At 33.2% G+C, this 21,477-nt stretch overlaps 1 protein-coding gene across 1 annotated transcript in view; it reads right to left on the reverse strand.

Moving 5' to 3' along the window:
- LOC110994399 (kinesin-like protein Klp98A) overlaps positions 1-19,662 on the reverse strand; it is a 30,563-nt gene extending 10,901 nt beyond the window's left edge. Inside the window, exons 1-18 of the mRNA XM_045630002.1 lie at positions 19,616-19,662; positions 18,577-18,646; positions 16,515-16,625; positions 13,202-13,318; positions 11,434-11,673; positions 10,925-11,100; positions 10,342-10,466; positions 9,858-9,964; positions 9,218-9,388; positions 8,616-8,855; positions 7,662-7,851; positions 7,077-7,251; positions 6,480-6,636; positions 5,843-6,016; positions 3,924-4,049; positions 3,549-3,668; positions 1,065-1,212; positions 379-517 (exon numbers count right to left, since the gene is read on the reverse strand). Of these exons, the coding sequence (XP_045485958.1) occupies positions 379-517; positions 1,065-1,212; positions 3,549-3,668; positions 3,924-4,049; positions 5,843-6,016; positions 6,480-6,636; positions 7,077-7,251; positions 7,662-7,851; positions 8,616-8,855; positions 9,218-9,388; positions 9,858-9,964; positions 10,342-10,466; positions 10,925-11,100; positions 11,434-11,673; positions 13,202-13,318; positions 16,515-16,625; positions 18,577-18,646; positions 19,616-19,662 (2,633 nt within the window). The remainder of the gene's footprint in view (positions 1-378; positions 518-1,064; positions 1,213-3,548; positions 3,669-3,923; positions 4,050-5,842; positions 6,017-6,479; positions 6,637-7,076; positions 7,252-7,661; positions 7,852-8,615; positions 8,856-9,217; positions 9,389-9,857; positions 9,965-10,341; positions 10,467-10,924; positions 11,101-11,433; positions 11,674-13,201; positions 13,319-16,514; positions 16,626-18,576; positions 18,647-19,615) is intronic.
- Between the last annotated feature and the right edge of the window lie 1,815 nt (positions 19,663-21,477).

The following is a 21,477-nucleotide window of genomic DNA, read 5'->3' on the forward strand; positions in this document are numbered from 1 at the left end:
TTTTAGTTTTCTCACATTTTTTATGGTCTTGTGTATTTAAGTACTTATTTATGTTTACTGCTTCATATATATTGTTATTCAATTACAATTATTATTAATTTAATATAGTTTATATATAAATGAGAAAGTAAGTAAAAGTTATATCCGATTAACATGTAAGGGTTTGAGTTTAAGCATGCATGCCCTCAACCCAGAGGTTGTGGGTTCAAAACCCACCATGTGATGTGAGCAATAAAGACTTGAATATACCCACATGACTAAAACCCATAAGTTTAAGGTTTATAAAAAAAGATATTACACACAGTACAGTTTACAATCAGAAAAAAACACTTTTTTAAAACATAGATTAAACAGTTGATAGATTATTTTGATAAATACCTAAGCCGTCTCGCCCGGTAGTGTTCCCTCTCATCAGCCGACAGAGGTTCGGGTGGGTCATCATCTCTGGTCCTCAAGACCAGCTCAGATTTACAACGCTTTACTCCCTCCAAAGGTGAGGTGTCGCTGTCACCGTCTTCTAAAGAAATTACTTATTTTAAATATATATGTTTGATATGTAAGATAACAAAAATTAAGCATCCATTTTTATCAAAAATGAGTCTTTATTTGGTATTTCCTTTTTGTGTAACGGGGTAAACAGGCAAGAACCACACCTGATGTTAAGTAATACCCCCGCCCATAAACACTCACATTTCCTGAGGGCTTGCAAGTGCGTTGCCGGCCTTTTTTAGAATTCGTACGATCTTTTCTTGAACTACATAATATATAGGGGGTATTCAATATAAAATGAATGAACTTTAGTAATGTAAAAGTCATTATTTACGATTGTCTAGTTTTTTGCTGATGTAATAATTTGAACAAGAAAGCGTACGTACAAAGTAACTTAACTTCTTTGTAAATTAATTATTACTAAGGTAAAAGCCCCAATAGAAGATCATGTACCAATATATGATCAATCCATGTATTTGAATATCTATATTTAGACTGTATACGCTAATGCTAATATAAATAAATAAAAAATCTGCGTTTACTGCTAAAATAACTTAAAGCATCAAATGTAATACCTTGTTCGGCCAGAGCCCTGGTGATGCCCCTTTCCCTCGCTGCAAGTAAGGCCAACTCAGCCTGAAGCCTCTCGACCTTGACCCTTTGAGCAGCCACAGACGCCACTCTGCCCTGCAACTCCTGTTCCAGAGTTTCCAACTCTTTTTTCTGCAATGTATTTTTTTGCATATAGCGAACTTGCTTCATATTTTTCAATGTTAGTAATTACATATGTATTTATTACAGAATATTATACAGTAATATTGGTGACCTTTCTATAAATTCTGATTGTGACACATTTTATGTTAGTAAATATAGTTTTCCTGTTTTCTTGTTTAAATTCGAATTTAATGACGTGGAATAAGTGATACATTTACATTACAATTATACATTTCTTTCGTTTTTTTATAGAACAGGGGGCAAACGGGCAGGATTCTCAGCTGATGTTACATGATACCGCCGCCCATGGACACTCTCAATGCCAGAGGGCTCGCGAGTGCGTTGCGGGCCTTTTTACCGCATTTTACTGTTATATAAAGAGTAAACGACGGTTGTCAGAATTAAATATGATTATTCTGATTAAGGTTACTATGGAAATTCAGACCAATCTTTCGTTGTCGTTCTGCTTCAATAGAACACAGATCGTTGCACATTTGCCCTAATTTGACTAGTATATATAAGAATACTAGCAGACTCGGCCATGCGTTGCTGTGGCCAAGATTTTGTTATATTACATGGTAGTAAACTATTCAAGGGAAACGGTAGGAGAACTTATGTGAAACGTTAGTACGTTTAACACAGCGCCATCTGTTAGAACTGTATCAAATGATCAACAAATATCTGTACCTGCACCTGTACCCGTCATCTGTAAGAATCTTTTGGAGTTAATAGATGTCAAGTAATTATAGACCAATAATTTGCAATAAAATAAAAATGCGACAATAATTAAAGATCTAAGCTATCCTATCTCTTAACACTAGAAAGACGGGAAAATCTAACTACCTACAAAGACGGCGACCGGTCAAATGACTCCTCCAATATATTAAACCTTTTTTTATTATTTTAGCTGTTAAAAATGGTAACTATAGTAATAAAACAGGGTTTGATGTATGATTAATTATAATATTTATACACATATTTTACATTTTAACATTTTCTTTACATTACAAGAGCCGCAAAGTGGCTTTTTACAAGCGTCTTTATTAGTTTTAATTTTGCACTTTTGTACATTTAACATTTTCCGAGTTTCCGGATTTTGAGTAGAAGATCGAGAAGAATTGAAAAAATGTACGGCCACCTTCGAGATGCCGCTTTGACACTATGATTTTATGCCATCTGGTAAGCCACATCCACGCCGTACTTGGTGCATTGAAGAAAGGCACAGTTTTTGGCTTTTTCTTAGGGTGATTGGAGTCTATTTCAACATTGTTATGTAACGTGCTAAGGAATAACACGTTCGTTTTCCTTGATAAATTGTGAGTGTACATCTATCGGATTTCAGGATTTTTGTTTCAAACAAAGTCATATGAAGTGATTTGACGTAAGGTGGAATCTCTCGTAGTGCCCTGTTCATGGTTCCTACAATCGTAGTGTGTTTTGAGAGCAAGTTATTTACCAAGCTTATCGATGTAAAGAAGTTGTCAGTATTTATATTTCGGCCAGTATTTGCAAAAGGTTCCACGAGACGCATAACAACGGATTCACCAAGGCTTTGGTTTTGTGGCCTGCTTTCGTCCTTTCCTAAATAAGAAAAACGGTTGCACAAACTTTGAATCCACATCGACACAAGCAAGAAATTTTATTCCAAACTTATCAGGCTTGTTAGCAATGTAATGAAGAAACCTGCATGTAACCTTAGTAGAAAACAGTTGTTCGTCTACTGTACAATTTTCTCCTGGCTTGTAGCATGATAAGCAGTTTTCAATAAATTTCTTCCAAACGTCTGATATTAGTGCAAATTTGTCTAATTGAAGTGACCACGACGTACCGTCGGTAGAGGTGATAAGACCTTGAAGCTCAGAAACTTTTAAAAACTTAAACTTGAAACTTATAAACACTTACCGGATCTCAGCCGTCAAATGACTGCCGCCGTCTTTGTCGGTATATCAAGATTTTAAATAATAAACAAAAGCGATGTGAGTTATTTTGATATATAGTTTCATTTAACTACTAATATTAATAAAAGTCACAAAGTTTCAATACGTTACGTCAAATGGTTTGTGAATTATTCAACATTAAATTCAAATTGACAGTCAAATGACTGCTCCCGTCTTTCTAGTGTTAAGTTGGACCAGACTGCTCACGGTGTGCCAATTTAATTTAAAATCAGTTAAGTAGTTTAGGAGTCCATCGCGGACAAACATCGTGACAGGAGATTTATATATATTAAGATAAGACTAGGGTATAATTAACACTAATTAAACTGATGAATAAGCTGGATAAGATAATAGCGATTTATATTTTTAATACGTAACTAACCCAACAATAATAAAGAAAATACTTACATGTCTTTCGACAGTTTCTTTAATATTATGCGCAGTCTTTGGTTCGCATTGCTGCAGGAGATGCATCAGACACTCCGTTGATGTTTCTGACGCTGGACTCTCTGGGCTCGGAGACAAATTCTGTATAATATAATGTATTTTCACCAGAAAATAAAAAATGTATTGTAGACATTATTTTATAGATATAATATGTATGATAAGCAAGCAAAACCAAGTCATAGGCAATAATTGGTGGGAATAACACGCTTAACAGAGGAAAATTACTAAACAATAATTAATACATTCACATAACAATTCGCGTCAAATGTTAATAAATTAATATTATAATCAGTATATAGCATAGCCTGTGACTCCCACAGGAAGCGGAAAACATACCTCATCGATCATGTATCCTTGGGAGACAAGTTCCTTGACATGTTTCGCTACATAGTCTTCCAATTCCCTCCTTTTCCCCCCCAGCCGGCCCTCCAGATCCGTGATGATAACCTCCTCCTTTTCAATCTACGGGGCACGGGATAGCAAAAGAAAACTATAGTAAAATCTGACTTTGGGTCTACAATTTTGTTTGGTACAAATATGCCAATCGTGTGTCAAAACTACCCAAAATCAGAAATTCTAATAAAATAATGACAAGCACTAGACTATGCGCGGCTTAGCTAACACTTGTGGGAAAATAAAACAATATCATTGTCTGCGCGCGATTACGATATAGGCTACTAATTGTTTTCGAAACATTTCGACATTCGAAAGTCACATAAGGTAATAATTCTTTATCTATAACCGAATTATTCCATTTTTATTACATTTGATATTGAAACTCATTGAGCCAGACATAATTCAAAATAACCGCGATGGAGAGGGGGAGGGGGTTATAGAGTCAAGTACATAAGTGTTTGACCAAATTTATTGTTCGTACATTATTATTATGTATTAACTATTAAATACATTCACAATTTTGTTATTCCAAAAAGTAGTTCGTAATCATTTTTTTGAGGGAGCGACTTCAGTCAAACATTCTCCAATGAATTTTCATAAATACACGATAATCACTTCATATTATAGAGATTAGGAAAGCGCGGACTTCAAATTAGCGAGCCTGAAACTTGAATTGATTTCTCCAGAAAATAGGAAAATATTTTATCAAGTTATTCAAATTAACGAGAGTCAACTGTTTATATAATAAATATGTCTTGATGTTGATCTGATCACAGGTCACAAATTAAAAAAAGGCCAATGGTACTCAATGTTGCGTGTTGCTATTTCATAAAATTTAACTTTTCATTTATTTAAAAAAAATAATGTATCCGTTAAGGACTTTTTAATTTATATGATAAAGGCAAACTCCCAAAAACGGCTGTCATCGCAGCCCATGGTTACCCATATAAACGGTTGCGTTGCCGGCCTTGGAGGATATTATATATCACACTTATTAGACTACAGTTAAGATCTTGCTTAAACTATACTCATTACTTTTACTCACGCAATGTTAATATCGAAAACCATTAGTAACACAATATCTAGGCCAACAATAAAAAGTGTATTACAGCTGTGGCATAAGGCAATAAATAAAAAGTGTTCAATACAATGCACGAAGTACGATACGAAAAAAAAAACATTTCCGTATTATGCAAAAATCTACACATACACATACTAGATCTAGCACATATACTAACTGGTGCGCGTGAGGTGGGAATGCAAAACAAAAGACGAACACGCTTTTCATTTGTTACTGATTGACAACCTCTTAGCCAATCACAGACACGCAACACGATACGTATTTTCCTTTTACCAATCACAGTTAAACGAATTGCTCTTTCGTTTTATAACTAACCATATAAACGAAATTAATTGTGTTAATTTATGTTTAACACGTTATACAAGTAGTATTGCTTAAGCGTGCGACTCTCATCTTTTAGGTCGTAGGTTTGATCCCCGGCTGTGAACTTTCTTTCTATGTGTGGATAAAGAATTCGCTCGAACGGTGAAAAAAAACAATCACGAGCAAACCGGCTTGCATTAGGCCCAAAAAGTCGACGGTGTATGTCAGGCACATGAGGCTGATCCTCACCTACTTGCCAATTAGAATGACAAATGATCAAGAAATTAACTTTAGTCATTACATAATATATATATATATAAAGAAATATATTTATATACACAATATATAATAAGAAAATTCACTTACAGACTGCATTTAAATTAAAATATATCCTCCATCATATTAATAAAAATCGTCTGTTTGTTTATTAAAAAAAATTTTAAAAAAAATAGAAGAATATTAAAAATTAACGTACCTGCGCACGCGCAGCGCGTCCCGCAGCTGCGTGTCTATGAACACGCGCGTTTAACTCTCTCTGCCGGCATCTCAACGCACGTCTACGTAAAGTCCACCCGCGTTCCAACGCACGCCAATCACCTGACAAACGCCTACACGCCGCTGCATATTCACGCTCCATTGCTGAACGTTCCTATACAAGGCATTGGCGTTAGAACCCGTGATCTCGATTTCGCATTATTATATGTTTTTTTATAGAATAAGAAGGCAAACGGGTAGGAGACTCACCTATTCAGTCACATAAGCCCATGGACGTTCTCAATGACAGAGAGCTCGCGAGTGCGTTGCAGGCCTTTTAATACGGTCTTTTTCTGAAGGACTCTTAGTTTCTTAAGTATGCTATTTTTCCAATGTCTTACTTTTAACGTCGACTATATTTTTCTCGGATATGACGTCATAATGGGTACATTAACACTAAATCAGAATTTAGATGTGTCGGGACAAACGCACACTTCTAAATTTTCATTTACAGATCCCAAATCAAGGACTCTGCGATAAACTCTCCATCCTTATTTTTAATCAAATGCAGAGTTATACCTATCTTAATGGGAGAAATAATTAAACAAAGTTCGATAAAATTTTGTAAACATCTTTACCTCATCGAGTTGTTTTTGGGCTTTAAGAAGCTCCTCCCGTTCGGCATGCCACCGTCTCTGTCTCTCCTGCTGTTGAAGCACGAATTGCTGTCTCTCTCTCTCCAACTCTGCTCGCTGGGCCGATATACGCTCACAACGGATCTCGCTTTCCAAGTCACTACAATATCATGAAAATAAGAGTAATTTCAAACTAATTATTTTAGTTAATATACAAATCAGCTACTTTACCATACCGACAAACAAATATACCTGAAGTATACGATTATTAATTTTATAAGGTCAACCTTCTGTACCTTCAAAACCGAAATATAAATGTCTGAAATGGAACCCAAAAGACACTTCTTGCTGAACATCACCAGTTTTTGGAACTGACTGCCAACTAAAGTTATTTCAAACCAATTCGACTTAGGATCCTTTAGTAAAAAAACATACTAATTGAAAAACCAGCGACCCATTTGCGAGCCTTCTGGCAGTGTGTGTCCATGGGCGGCGGTATCATTTAACATCAGGTTAGTGCCCGTTTGCCCCCTTTTTTACTTTATTTGTGGTCGAGAATAAAACATTTTCTTAAAAAAAATTGTTAATATCGTTACATACGATAGAGTATTATTGAGATTTTCAGTACTGGCTGCCAGATCGGTGGTAGACCACGAAAGAAGAGACAGCCTGGAGAGATTCATCATAGAAGCGCTGCCCTCTTGGCGAAGTTTTGCTGCTTCAGCTGGGTCGTTGTAGCGAAACATGTTTGTACGACCCAGGAGTAAGATACAACCTATAAAGAAACAATAATTTTAATATAAAAGTATTTACTTAAAGATTAACAACAATTTTATATAAATATCACAGATAAATCAGTGTTGAGATTTAAGAATTAATAAAATATATAGATAGACAAGATGGCGGATGTTGTGGTGCTAAATTAAAATACAGATCATTTTTAAGACATGAAATTTATACTTACTGTTTTTTATTTGACCATTTGTGATTACGTAAGAGTTAATGAATTATATATATGTCTGTCTGTAATTAGACATAACATTACTAACAACACACACACCCATACACAGCACAAAATAATCGTAATCAAAGAAAAAAAAAACGAAATTTTTTTTTTTAAAGAACGTGGCTTATCAATAAATACTATTTAGAAAAACCTATTTTTATAGTATTAAAAACAATTACCTTGGCTAAGCTTAGCCGGTTTATCCAGTAACACAGTGTTGAGCCAGCACTGAGCTCCAGAAGCTGGCTCGATGGTGGCAACACCTTCGTGGAGGGTCACCTTGCAGTGCAATGGCAACACTCCCGCCCCGCTCAGCACTATATCCGGAGTTGGGCTGAACTCCTCACTACCTATTACTGTTTCTCCTTCCTACAAAATATTTTAAATTTAGTTTTATATGGCAAATAAGGGTTTCTCAATAAAGTTTTCATAATTAAACAGGTGTACAGATAATATCAAAGTACAATTTTATTTAATTAAAATTATACTAGTACTAGCAATGCCCCGCGGTTTCATTTGCATGGAAACCGATCTCGTATGATTTTGTTCCGACTCGGGATAAACCAACATGCAATTGCCCATGGGTAAAACAATCCTTTTGTAGATTTTGATATTCTTCTCGTTCTATAATACTGTACTTTTTTGTTATATCATCAATAGTTTCCACAGCGAATGTCACAAGTCGGTTTAATAAAATCCCAGAGGCTCTTTTATCTCTGTCTTTTAATAAATTTACGAAAATTATTAAAAAAAAAGCTGTGTAAAAAGGCTTACTATAAAGTTATTGATTATCTAGTTGATAAAAGGGCCTGGGACTAGTGCTGGGCAGGTTACTTCTAATTAATCTGCTATATTTGTTTTAAATATTGTAGAATTGTTTGATGGTGTGCTTTTTTTTTTTAAAAAGAGTACCGAGAGTTTTTTAAGGCGGATTTTTCTCTGGGCCAACAACCTCTGTCTTCTTTGCCGATGAGTAGGAATGCCGGAATGGAATAAGTGATACCATTATGATCCTATGTTCCAAAATAAACGTATTTTTTTTTACAAGTTTTTGTACGATACATTCCAAACCTACATAAATATAGATTAAAGAGTAAATTTCGATATTGGAATAACTTATTAACTATAAATACCTTAAGATGGTACAAGGTAACACCAGTAGAGAGCAGATTATCGTCAATGCCAACAAGATGAGGCATATCCGAATCCAAAACCACGCCCAATCCGCTCTTCCGTAGACCCAAAGCTTTCTGTTCGTGCAAAATTTGTTGCGTTTCTCGCCATTTTTCTGTCCACTTCTCAGTTAACACTTTCTCTTGTGCTTCCTTTCGCTGGAGCGTCGCTAGAACTCCCGCTTCGGTCTCTACAGGTACCTGTGTATACCGCTTTGTTAGAAACGTATATGTAGCACGCGTACGTATATGAACGTATACGTACGTATACGTATACGCTAAATAAATGATTTTAAAATAATATTCAAAAATATCGTAGGACGTCTGCGAAACTTTCTTGTGTTAGTCAACGAGTGCGAAGTATATTAACTTATTTATTACTTTGACCAAAATTCTAATAGTAAATTACTGAGACACCAACACACATCTTGAAACAGAATTAGGTATGTAGTTAAATGTTTCTTACGTAAATTACGTATTATTATTTCTTTCTATATATTTAGTATAATTGTTTTTGTTGTATATAATTGATTTTAGCTTAGGATTTTGAAATAAATATGTACCGTATTGTGCGATATCTGTGCGCGCAGTTTCTCAATTTCCTCTCTGAGTTCTCTGATAAGTTTGACGTTCGGATCCTCGTTGATGGTGGGTTTGTTGATGATGTTCTTGGCTCTATTCGCGTAACGGAGAGTGGAAAGTGTCTCCCCATAGTTACAATCAGCTGGCGATATCTAGAGGAAAAAAATCATTTGTTATTAAGTAAATTATAAATATTATAGTATCTATATCTATATATAAGCGCTACACATTTGTAGTACCATTGTACTAAAACCTTTTAGGTCTAGACCTCAGATTACTGTCTGTTTTGTAATAGACACTAACGTGATCAGTCTTATGTGTGCCTCGCACCCACCGTCGACATATTTGAGTCTAATCTATCTATCTTTCTATCCTCACGATGCTTTTATTCACCATGCGAGCTAATATTAAATGTGCACATTGGCACAGCCGGAGAACGAACTTACGACCTATATCTAAGCGACTGTACATTGATTTCGCTAATATTATAATGATGTGCATTTAATTAAACAAATTCTTTAATCACGAAAAATGCTGAAACCGTTTTATTGAAATCATTTTTGCCTTCAATTAGAAGAACTTATCATTATAAAAAAACTAATAAATAAAACTGATACTCACAGCTGCAATCATTATCGTCTTAGAATTCCCACCCAAAGAATCTTTAAGTAACCAAGTGAGGACGGAGTCACGGTATGGAATAAACACCTTCTTCTTCGGTGTCCGATCTGTAAAAAAGTATACAATGTTATAACAAAATAATAACAGGAGCAAAACATGGGACATGTGCATGACATGTCCCATGTTTTGCTCATGACAAAAGGAACACCGCTACACCAAGTCTGCGTCGGCGGAATGGAGGAATTGCCATATAAAGTTATAGGTAATTTATTTTTTAATTACTTAATGAATACATCAATCTATTAAAAATAAAATAAAAAAAAAACAATCAAAAACGTGTATTTTTTTTTATCTCATTCTTTTCTACCACAGCCCTCTCCCACCTCTAGCTCAACGCACATCCCTCAGTTTTCTTCAACAAAAACGCTGCACACCTTCGTGACGCTAATATTTTCACTAACCTAACCAAATGAAATAGACTTACTATCGACGGGTTGGCTGGATTCGGCTAACGCAGAAATGACAGAGCCAAGCGTGACCAGAGATTTGTTGATGTGGGCACCTTCGACTAACCGTTGGCCAGTTGCACCTGTGGCATCCGCCCTTTCACTAAAAAACAATTGAAAAGGTGTAAATAAAAAACTTTGAAACATCATTTGAAATGTCTTATGAAACAATCAGGTGTTTTCGTATCACCTCGAAGTCCGTCGTACCACAACTGCGCTTTTTCAAGGCAGTTTTTGCCGCGCACCACCACTTTGTGGAACCAGCTGCCGACTGAAGTATTTCCGAACCAATTCGACTTAGGGTCCTTCAAGAAAAGAGCGTCCCAATTCTTAAAAGCCCGGCAACGCACTCGCGAGCCCTCTGGCATTGAGAGTGTCCATGGGCGGCGGTATCACTTAAGATCAGGTGAGCCTCCTGCCCGTTTGCCCCCTGTTCTATAAAAAAAAAAACAAAAAAAGGTGTGTATTATCCTATTAGTTGCCAGTTGGTAGAATATTTTAGTATTGATTTGATATGTCTCACACAATATATTTGTAATATTAAAAATTAAAAATATATACCTTCCGGCTAAATCGACAAGATGGACTTTAGAAACCGTCTCGCTGGGCATATTATTGTGACGAAGGTAGCTCGCTTGCACGAACGTGATCGTAAAAATTGCGTGCGAACGAGACGACACGTCATTCATCTGTGTAGACGCTGTGGTGCGCTGTAAATTGCCTCTGTGCATGCATTCCTGTAATAAAATCAAGTTTATACATACCTAAGATTTGATTCTTTATTTAGCCATGTTTACTATTCATGAGAGTAATTAATTCATTATTGTACTATTAAAATCGATATATATCGATAACAATAAATCATTCAAAAGACGTGCGAATTCGTAAGCTGACTGAATTATTTTATCTTGGGAAAATAACAGAGGAAAAACAGATTATAAATTAAAAAGGAAAGAAAGAGGATTATCATTTTAAAATAAATATAACCATTAGCATCAAAAAGTTTATAATATCAATGTAACTCAGGGATTAACGCAGTTTATTGCAGTTACAGTTAACTGTATACAGACCTGTATATCATCATAATCAGACACCAAGTGCTTGGACAGATCCTGTACATATGGTCCCAATTTTGGATGCTCCCGGACCCTTAAAGAGTGCCCTGCATCAGTCGATAGCAGATCCTTCACCCGTTCATTATATATTTCGAGGTAGCTAACTTCTGTACGATAGGATGCACCGGATTCTTTGCCTGCTGCGACTCGAGAGAATAGTTGCCTGCATATTCGAGGTATTAGGCCTTGCGAATCCTAAAAGATAAAAGAAGACATCATTATCATGTTGGAGGATACATTTTAGTAAACATTAATATGAAAAATTTAATATTCTACCAAAATATAGTAATAGAGTGTATAAATTATAAACCTGTAAACAAATGTCAATCGATTTTAAGGCAAAATATGATAACAAAAATATTAATTATGCAAATTTCTTGCAGCATCAGCCATTATAATCTACAAGCCACATAAAAATAAATTGCTATATCAAAGCTGAAAGCTCTAAGATTTGAGTTCAATGTCACTAAATATCTCGCCTTTTTTTGACCGAAATCGTAAGCAAAGGTCCAAATTATTTTTTTAATGACTATTCGAACTTTTGAGCAGTGTTGGTCTAGTGGCTTTAACGTGCGACTTTTATATCTGAGGTTGTAGGTTCAATCCCCGGCTGTACACCTATAGACTTTCTAAGTGCGCATTTAACATTCGCTTGAACCGTGAAGGTTGAAATGGCGTGAGGAAATCGGCTTGCCTTAGACACGGCACAGGAGGCTGATCACCTACTTAACTATTAGATTTACAAATGATCATGAAACAGATATAGAAATCTGATGCCCAGAACTAAAAAGGTTGTAGCTCCACTATTACTGGTCGAACTCAGGATAATGTTAACGAAGTCTTAACTACACTATTGAGTCAGAAAACGGTTAAGTGATCTCGTTTATATGTTACATAACATATTTGGCATTAAAATCACATAATACAGAATCATATTCCACAACGCTTTGCACACAGCTCTTAATATATACCAGACGCCCATATTGTACTAATATTTATAAACGTCTTAGTATTTGGCTCTTCTACTCAACTAGAAGTGATCTTAATATATTTTAGAAAAATGATTAAGTCTTACAAAATTATTTTATTTCTACTTCTTTTAACTATGCTTTTACGCGATATTAACATAGTGTTTCTGAAAAAAGCTTTTATCATATTATACATGCCTGATGTACAAATAACAGTCAGTTTTTATATTAGATTGAACATTTTAATATCACTTCAAAACATTTCGTTGTTCAAGATGTCATCGTTATCTTGATGTTATCAAGTAGGTTTCGAGATCAATAAAATAATGAAACAGATATATTTACACTTACATTTCGTAAGAACGCAAAGACCTATCAAAGATACTTTAAGATGGGCCTTTAGCAGTCAATTTCAATACATATAAGTCTGCGTTTAATGAACAAGAAAAGGTAGAAGAAGTTATAACATTATGAGTATAAATTATGTCACTACATTATCATATTATTAAAAAAAATGAAAAACGTCATAAAATAAATATTAATTATAATGTTTCACGTAAATAGTAATTAACATAACAGTTGCCGCTATATATATATTTTTAATTCCTATTTTTAGCAAAACTTATGTTTACATATATTGTCGTACATATTAGATAGAAGATTTTATAAAATTATCAGTAGATTTCGTAATATGCATGATGTTGTAGACTTAAATAAATATATAAGGCGACTAAACCATTCAATATATAACTTACCGGTGATCCCATCATAGTAAAAGTTTTCCCACTGCCCGTCTGTCCGTACGCGAACACGCACGCATTGTATCCCTCGAATGCGCTGTCAATTACGTCCAAACCGAGGTCTGAGAATACCTGAAAATAATTAGCTTCTCATTAATTTTAAACTAGACAGATATTTATTTCTGGCTAAACCTTTAGAGGAAAACATAATTTTTCGTCATACACCGAGTGTGGAAATGGACTTTCATAATTATAAAATTAAAAACAAAGTTGTTTTTACAATACACGAAAAAGGCACTCTAAACAATAGTTGTTAGGGTTAATTTTTATCGATTTTTTTTTAATTCGCCGGAAACAAGGATCGGCTTCTCCGTATACAAATTGTTGTATAAAATTCAATCCAGCATTCTGTAATTTTGTAGATGCCGAATAAAATATTTGATGTACCAAAGTTCATGTTTTGTACAGCGTGATTCTAAGCTGGTGAAATCACCGCCATTTCTAAACAGTTAACTAAATATATCAATTTTTTATAAATTACAATAAACGTCAGGAAAGTTATTGCTTTTCTAATACTTATTAAACTAAATTAATCAATATATATGTTGTACATAAAGATCTTTATAAAAATCAAGCGGTTATTTCCTTAAACACTAACATTTAGTACCTACTAGGAAAGCATAAGCCATCTAGAGGATCGCGCAATACTCTTCAAGAAAATTAAGTCATCATAAATGCGGAGGCACAATCTAGATTTCATGAAACTTATGCCAACAAAGTCGCCAAAAGCTTTCGGCACTTTCAAACTAACCTTATTTACTCGATTTTTTATTAAACCAACGGTATCACGATCTTTAGTCACAATTAAACCGTAACCGTTTAAGTGGGTTAAAATTTGGAGCGTATCTTACTTTTTAACAAACAAAATTGTATTTGGTTTTTGAATAATTTATACATTTTTGATAAATACGTTTTTTTAATAAATCTATTAAATTAAGAAGAGGGCGCTATAAAAATGTGGATAGAAGATCAAAAAAGATAAATAATGTGTTAGCAGAAAGCGAATGGAGAAAGAAAGCCATGGATAGAGGTATTTGGAGAAAGCTGCAGGTGGCCTTTAACTGTGAAGGGCTTCAGATCAGATGGTTCTAAGGAAGTTGAGATATTAGGATAATAAGTAATATCTAACAAATTTAAACTGTATATTTAACATCAGTTTAAAATACACTGAATTTACTAATATTAAGGGTCTGTTTCACAAGTATGGATAAAGTACCAAATAAGCTATTTATTGCTTATTGGTAGGATAAACTAGTGTTTGTTGCGTTTCACGACTGTCAGATAGCGCTATACGTCATGAAATGCGAAGTATCTAATTCGGAACTTTTATCTTTCGAATAATTTATGTGTTGCATAGCTATTTGGCACTTTATCCATACATTGTGAAACAGGCCCTTAGTCTATTCCAGATTTAATAACAAAGCCAGCTGTTAAAACCTAGGACAACGACCCCGGGTGTGTAAAACACAACTTGTCTATCTGTCTTGAAGAATGACACCTAGTTGTCTTTAGCATTTGCAAACTGCTTTATAATGATCGCATAATAATATCTCATAATAGTATGAAATAATCTTAGTCATCGCATTTAATAGTTTACGAATATGGAATACAGTCGGTATATGTTAGGGCTGTTAATATTTGTTTAATTGATTCTAAACTTTATACGCAATAGAAATTTTGAGATATAAATTATAAAAATTATATTAACATTGTATACAACAGTTTTAAATATTTACGAAAAATTATTCAATACAGCCAAAACCGTTTATGACACACCGGATATTGACCAAATCAAAGGTCCCGAATTCCCCCTGAATTCTATTGTATTAGGTAATTAACAACAACGTCATCGGCTATTACGAGTCAGTTTTTACAACCAAAAACAAGATATACGTGGAGAAGAAACTCCAATTCTACGCATCAATGTCTAACTTATAACACTACATAATGTTGATGACATCCCTAATGAAATGTAGGTAAACGAGTTCTTGGTCATTACCGTTTAGATCATTATGATTTGGGTAATGACGCCTACTTTTGATCGCATTCGCCTCAACTGAGTGTGAAATAAAAATATCGCCAAATGTCGAGATATGTATTACAAATATCTATATCAAATTTAAAAAGAATATTTGTTTGCCTTAGGTATATATATACAAATATTATAAAGAGGAAAGATTTGTATGTTAGTATGTTTGTAACGAATTGTCTCAAAAAGTAATGGACCGATTTTAAAAATTCTTTCACCATTTGAATGCTGTATTATCACTGATTGATAAAGATATAAAATATTGAAGAACATATATCTCAATATCTACGAAAAATGTCCACCGGGCCGCTAGCACAACATATAAAGCTTGATTGAATATCTGAAATTATCGTATCGAATTGCAACATTTTTTTGATGTCAAATAGTCATTGTATCAAGCCATACTGTTGCCTATATAAAAGCACGCGACTAACGAATTATCGCGGACCAGAGAGCGCAGATTGTGTTAAATAGCGAAATATAAATCGATTTTACGTAGAGGCTTATCTTGGGTAAACGTGGCGATTAAAAAAAGTGGCAGAGTTTATTGCCAGTTCTTCTCTTCCGTTATACGCCCTTAATTTGAGAACTGGCAGTAAATGTAAAATTAAAAACATTTTCATTCTGTTTTTGACGTTCATAAGTGTACATTGTGTTACCTATGTGAATTGATTTTTAATTTAAAACTTTAACTATAATAAACCTTAATTAAATTCCCTTATTTCCGTTAACATATTATGTAAAAAACCATGAACTTAAATGTTGGTTACACACAATGAGACATCTGTCCAAACAGAATAATAAATGAATTCGTTATATACAATACTCGCCAAGGTCGTCTCTAAAGCAACATTTTAATATGAATCACGGTTAGGTTAAATTATTATTGGAAACTTAAAAATCTTAATCCAAACATATTTCTTTTTATAGCATAGGGGGCAAACGGGCAGGAGGCTCACCTGATGTTAAGTGATACCGCCGCCCATGGACACTAGATGGTAGAGGGCTCGCGAGTGCGTTCCCGGCCTTTTAAGAATTATTGGTCTAATTTTTAAAGTGCCTTTTTAACGCTATACTTATATCCTTCGGCTCTGACTTATTTACTTTTTCGGCGACTTATTAAGTTCATAGAATCGTATTGCCTTTTAAATTTTCCACAGCTCTCGGACTAATATACATTATATAGACTGGATTGTCTCTTAATATATTGATATTAAAAATAAATATTTAGTACTATACCTGTTCCTGTGTAGCAAAGTTGCTGTCGGCACTGTCATACGACCAGTAGGAGTGATCAAATGTGAAGTCCTTGTATTTCTCCCGGTTCGCATCGTTCTGTTCTTTGCTACTCTGTAATTATAATATAAGGCTTACTATCTATAGAAGATTCTAAAAACTATATCATTTTGACATTACGAATTTCAACGTTTATTGTTGAACTTCGTAAAAATAAAATATGTTTATTATAGCACATAAGATAGATCACTCATTTCATAATAAATTTGAACCTGTAGGCATCCCTACTCATCGGCAAAGAAGACAGAGTGTAGGCCGAGAAAAAAATCCGGCTCAAAAAAATCGGTAATAACCACTGTACAGCTTGTTAAACAGTAGACTGTAAAATGTGTGTTTAAAATATATATGTATTGAATGTCAGATGTATATGTAATTTATGAGCAAGCTTTACTAGATAACTAAATATATGAGAGGATGAGATGCCTGCACCAAGAGACGTAAGGTAACAGACGGAGCCCTACGGGTAGGATCAAAGGTTCACCACGATAATGAAGGGCTTCAAGTAGTCTTCACCACTTTGAGAGGAAGCGAGAAATGAATAAGAGAGCAATATTAATTATGTGACCTATTGAGAATATTTATTTTATTTGTATAGCAATCCAAAAAAATCAAGCACATACTTGATATTATTTAAAAATGTTTCGTTGTTATTTAGTTATATATTAAAACTTCGTTGCAATACGGAAATATATTACAATTAACTAATCAAATAAAAAGGAATGCAAATAGCTGCCTCATCGATTTCGAGCGATCTCTTCCAGGCAACAACGGTGAGAAAACAAAATTGCACGCATAGTTATTTACATACAACTTATGGGGTAAAGTAAAGCAATTCAAAAATTCAAACAATATGTCAAAAAGAGCAATAATAAAAAAGACACATGAAAAAGTGTACATGAATCAGTTTCAGATCAGTTACGAAGTTGGGATACGATGTGGACAGGTAATGCTAGAATGAGATTTACGCCCACTATTAGGATTCTTGCCTTATAATCTAAAAAGCATTAAAGATGAATCTATAAAATAAAAATAAATCAGTGGCGCTACAACCTCTTTAGGTCTTGGCCTCAGATTTCTGAATCTGTTCCATCATCATTTTTAAATCTAATAGGCAAGTAGGTGATCAGCCTCCAGTGCCTGACACACGTCGTCGACTTTTTGGATCTAATACATGTCGGTTTCCTCACGATGTTTTTCTTCAACGTTCGAGCAAATGTTAAATGTGCACATAGAAAGAAAGTCTATTGGTGCACAGCCGGGGATCGAACCTACGACCTTAGGTATGAGAGTCGCAAGCTGAAGCCACTAGGCCAACATTTCTCTATGAATCGTTGAATCATGTCGCTTTTATAAAATCTAGATACCATCAGTGCTTGTAAAAACATATTGAATATACAACAGTATTATTTAGTATCGTAAATTACGACAGCAATTATTAGGGTGCGAAACATGTCGATATCGGAAATCCGGAAACCGCTGGATATTACGTAAAACATTTAAATGTACTAACGTCTCAAGGTTATCAACAATACACCAGTAAATTTGATAACATTCATAATAATTTGTATGCACTTCTGCAGTTTTAATGTAGAAATTCAGTCATACTTTCTGTAGTGAGACATAGGAAGTTGAAATTTGTATAGATATAAATCCTTAAAATATTTATATCATCTATAGTTGCCTTTAGTTAAATGTTTAATTTATTGTAGCCCAATAGTTCAAAAAGACTTATAAACCACAAATAATCTTAATACAATACAAAAATACTATACTAATTGCATTACTAACTGATAAATGCAAATGACATTTTAATACTACTTTTATTATTGTTTTTATAAACATATAATATCTATATAGAGATAAATAGAATCCTGATTGAAAATAAGGTTGACTTATTTCAATATACAGGTTGTGTTGGCTTTTATTTAGAGTTTTATGAGCTTTAACAATTTTAAAAAAGTAATATCTTAAATCGTTTGTAAGCACACAGATCTAGAATACTTACTTTTACCGTCATCAATCTTGTCTTTTTCCCATCCATTTGTACTATTAACTTTGCATTCATGTCTTTCTCTCTGAAAAAAAAAGTAGATAGAAAATACTGCACTGCATAAATTTAATAAATTCTTTGGAGGTTGTGGGTTTGAATGCATTATACAATTGAACACTGAAGTTAGTAAAAAAATTAAAAATAAGTTGAATGAATACCTATGTATGTATTGCTTAATACTGTTATTATTTATTTAGTCTAATGATTTAATAGCTATTATATATAACTATTTGTTATATGTTTTAAACACAAAACTTTAAACAACTCACATACAAATTCTATTTTAACATGGTGTAAGTTTTAAGTAGTAGTTATTCATATTTGTTGATATTTGTTTTACAAAATTTATGAATCATTGAATTGTGATAAGCAAAACAAATGGAAGTATGCTGAGTATTGGTAAACAAACCTAACAAAGAATAATTCTCTATATATGATTAAACAACAAAAAAATTCCAAAGCAAAAGATATATTTATTAAATAGTCTGAGCTTTTATTATTAATACATCACTACTTATTACACTTCATTTACAATTATATACTATATATAATTGTAATAAAGTGTATATTAGTAGTATAGAGGAGTAAATGTTTCATTAAAGCAGTGAAAAACATTATTTATCCATTAAAATTGTTATCATTTTAAAAATGAATAACAACAGCGTTACACAAGTTTTTATTATTTTTATTTTATTATAGATTGTTTTAAATGTTACGTGTAGTTGGAAGTAGTAGGTCAAGTTTTTTGCATATTTGTATACTTTCCACAACCAAAAAACAGTTTGAGATCTAAATGCAAACGAACCGTGAAAGCCTTCGAGTGACATCATTGCCTTTTTGTACTTTCAAAATAATGTCCCGTAACAATAGAAGCACTCACATCGTTAGATACTAGTTTATATGCTACGCACTGTCTAGGTTTGAGATAAAATAAACAAAGAGTGTAAAAAAACAATATATACATTTGTTATGGTTTTCATGACTAATATCTTACCTTTGATTGAACGGGCGAACCCTTACAGCGACTTTTACCGAAGCCATTGTAACACATTATATACCCCGTAACTAAATGACGAACACTTTTGGATCTTAAACTTTTAAACAAAATCACGCAATAACAGTATCACATTTTACAATATTCATTTAAATTGCAAACATTGTTTCTTGCTATTTGACACAATAATAATATCATCATCACAGTCACCCAGCAAGACTGAAAATTTCAAATGTGTAGAAAGAAAAAATTAATGACGGACACCAAGAAAATTGTCAATTGTTGAAGTCTAATGTAATAGACGAACAACAATAGTAAATTGTTAAATGGTAATCGACTATCGACATTGACATTGTTTTATTAAACATTTTAAATGAAGCAAATTAAATGTAAAAAATTAACATATAGATTTTTAAAAGCCAGTGATATTTTAAATAATAATTTACCAAGGTAAAAACAATTGCCAGTCTTTAAAGATATTATTTATTTCAGTTTAATTTAATTTCTGAAAGTATTATTGGACATTTTTGGTATTGCCAGCAGCGTCTGGCAGCACTGTTATGCTCTGTGCTCACTTGTCTATTACCTAAACCGTATAAGTCAATGTTTTATCTACATTAACTTCTATAATTCTGCAAATTTATTGAAAATCGAAGCGGAACAGGTTAGAATATTATTTTCTTTAACTTTATTTGTGTGTAAACTTAATATTATCTTAACATTTATGAACGTTCCTAAAGGTATATTAAAATCTATTCATGTCAGCCAAATATACGCTACATTGGCGTTTTTATTACGAGAGTTTTCCACAACCAAGTTACATAATGTTTTTTTATCCTATCATAGCTCATCAACATCATGTCCGAGACTCCAGCACGTCCGATGAAGTACCCGTACACTCTCTCTGCTAAGATCGCGCAATTCCCTTTGAAATACTATTTCCAGAATCAGTGGATCTGGCGTTATTGGTTGGCTGGTGGAGTAGTCCTCTCCATTCCCGTCTTTTACAAGATCCACAAGCTTTGTAAGTATTTACTAAATATTTAAAAATATTATTTATTACATTAGTAACTTTTGATTGTATAAATGATGCAATAATTAAATAATGGCTTTGAATTCTTTAAAAGTTAAATTTTTAATGTAGCTTAATTTTTACAACTAATTATTTGTATAAATCATAGATTTACCTATATTTGTGGAACTGCCTAGTCCTACAGATTTAATAATTATTTACAGCCAACTCTCCAGAGAATGTAGCAATCTGGGCTGAAAAGCGAAGGAAGGAAGCTGAAGCACATCACTGAATTAATGTATGAACCAACAATTGTTATTAATAAGTGTAATAAAATCATGTGTTAGTTAGATGTTCTTTTAATTATACATATAGAAAAAAGTACTTATACAAACTCTTCTCATATTACAAGTTAATAAGCATCAGTTCATTGAGAGTTATTTTTAGTCTTATTTTATCAATGCATGATATTGGTATTGGTACAACTAATTTTACACCAGTTTAAAGTTGCAAAATTGCTTTACAGAATGTAGTTTATGCATCTATTATAATAAATTTAATCATGTTAACAATATAGTAATTAAAAATTAAAACTAGATAAATATTTTTTAATCTTTATTTACTACAGTATAAATTAAAAAAAAATCTTATAATTACATCAATAAATAAATCAAGAAAAATTATAATAATGAAAGTGAAACAAATGAAAATTAACATAATACAGTGTTTTCGGAATGTAGATTTACCATGAATTCAAGTTTATTTCTAAAAGGATCTTATAAAAATACTGAACAGCTTATTAATAAAATTTAAAAACAAAACATGTCCTAACAACATTGGAATGAGCAAT

The sequence above is a fragment of the Pieris rapae genome, chromosome 11 (assembly GCF_905147795.1).
Source record: "Pieris rapae chromosome 11, ilPieRapa1.1, whole genome shotgun sequence".
NCBI classification, from domain to species: domain Eukaryota; kingdom Metazoa; phylum Arthropoda; class Insecta; order Lepidoptera; family Pieridae; genus Pieris; species Pieris rapae.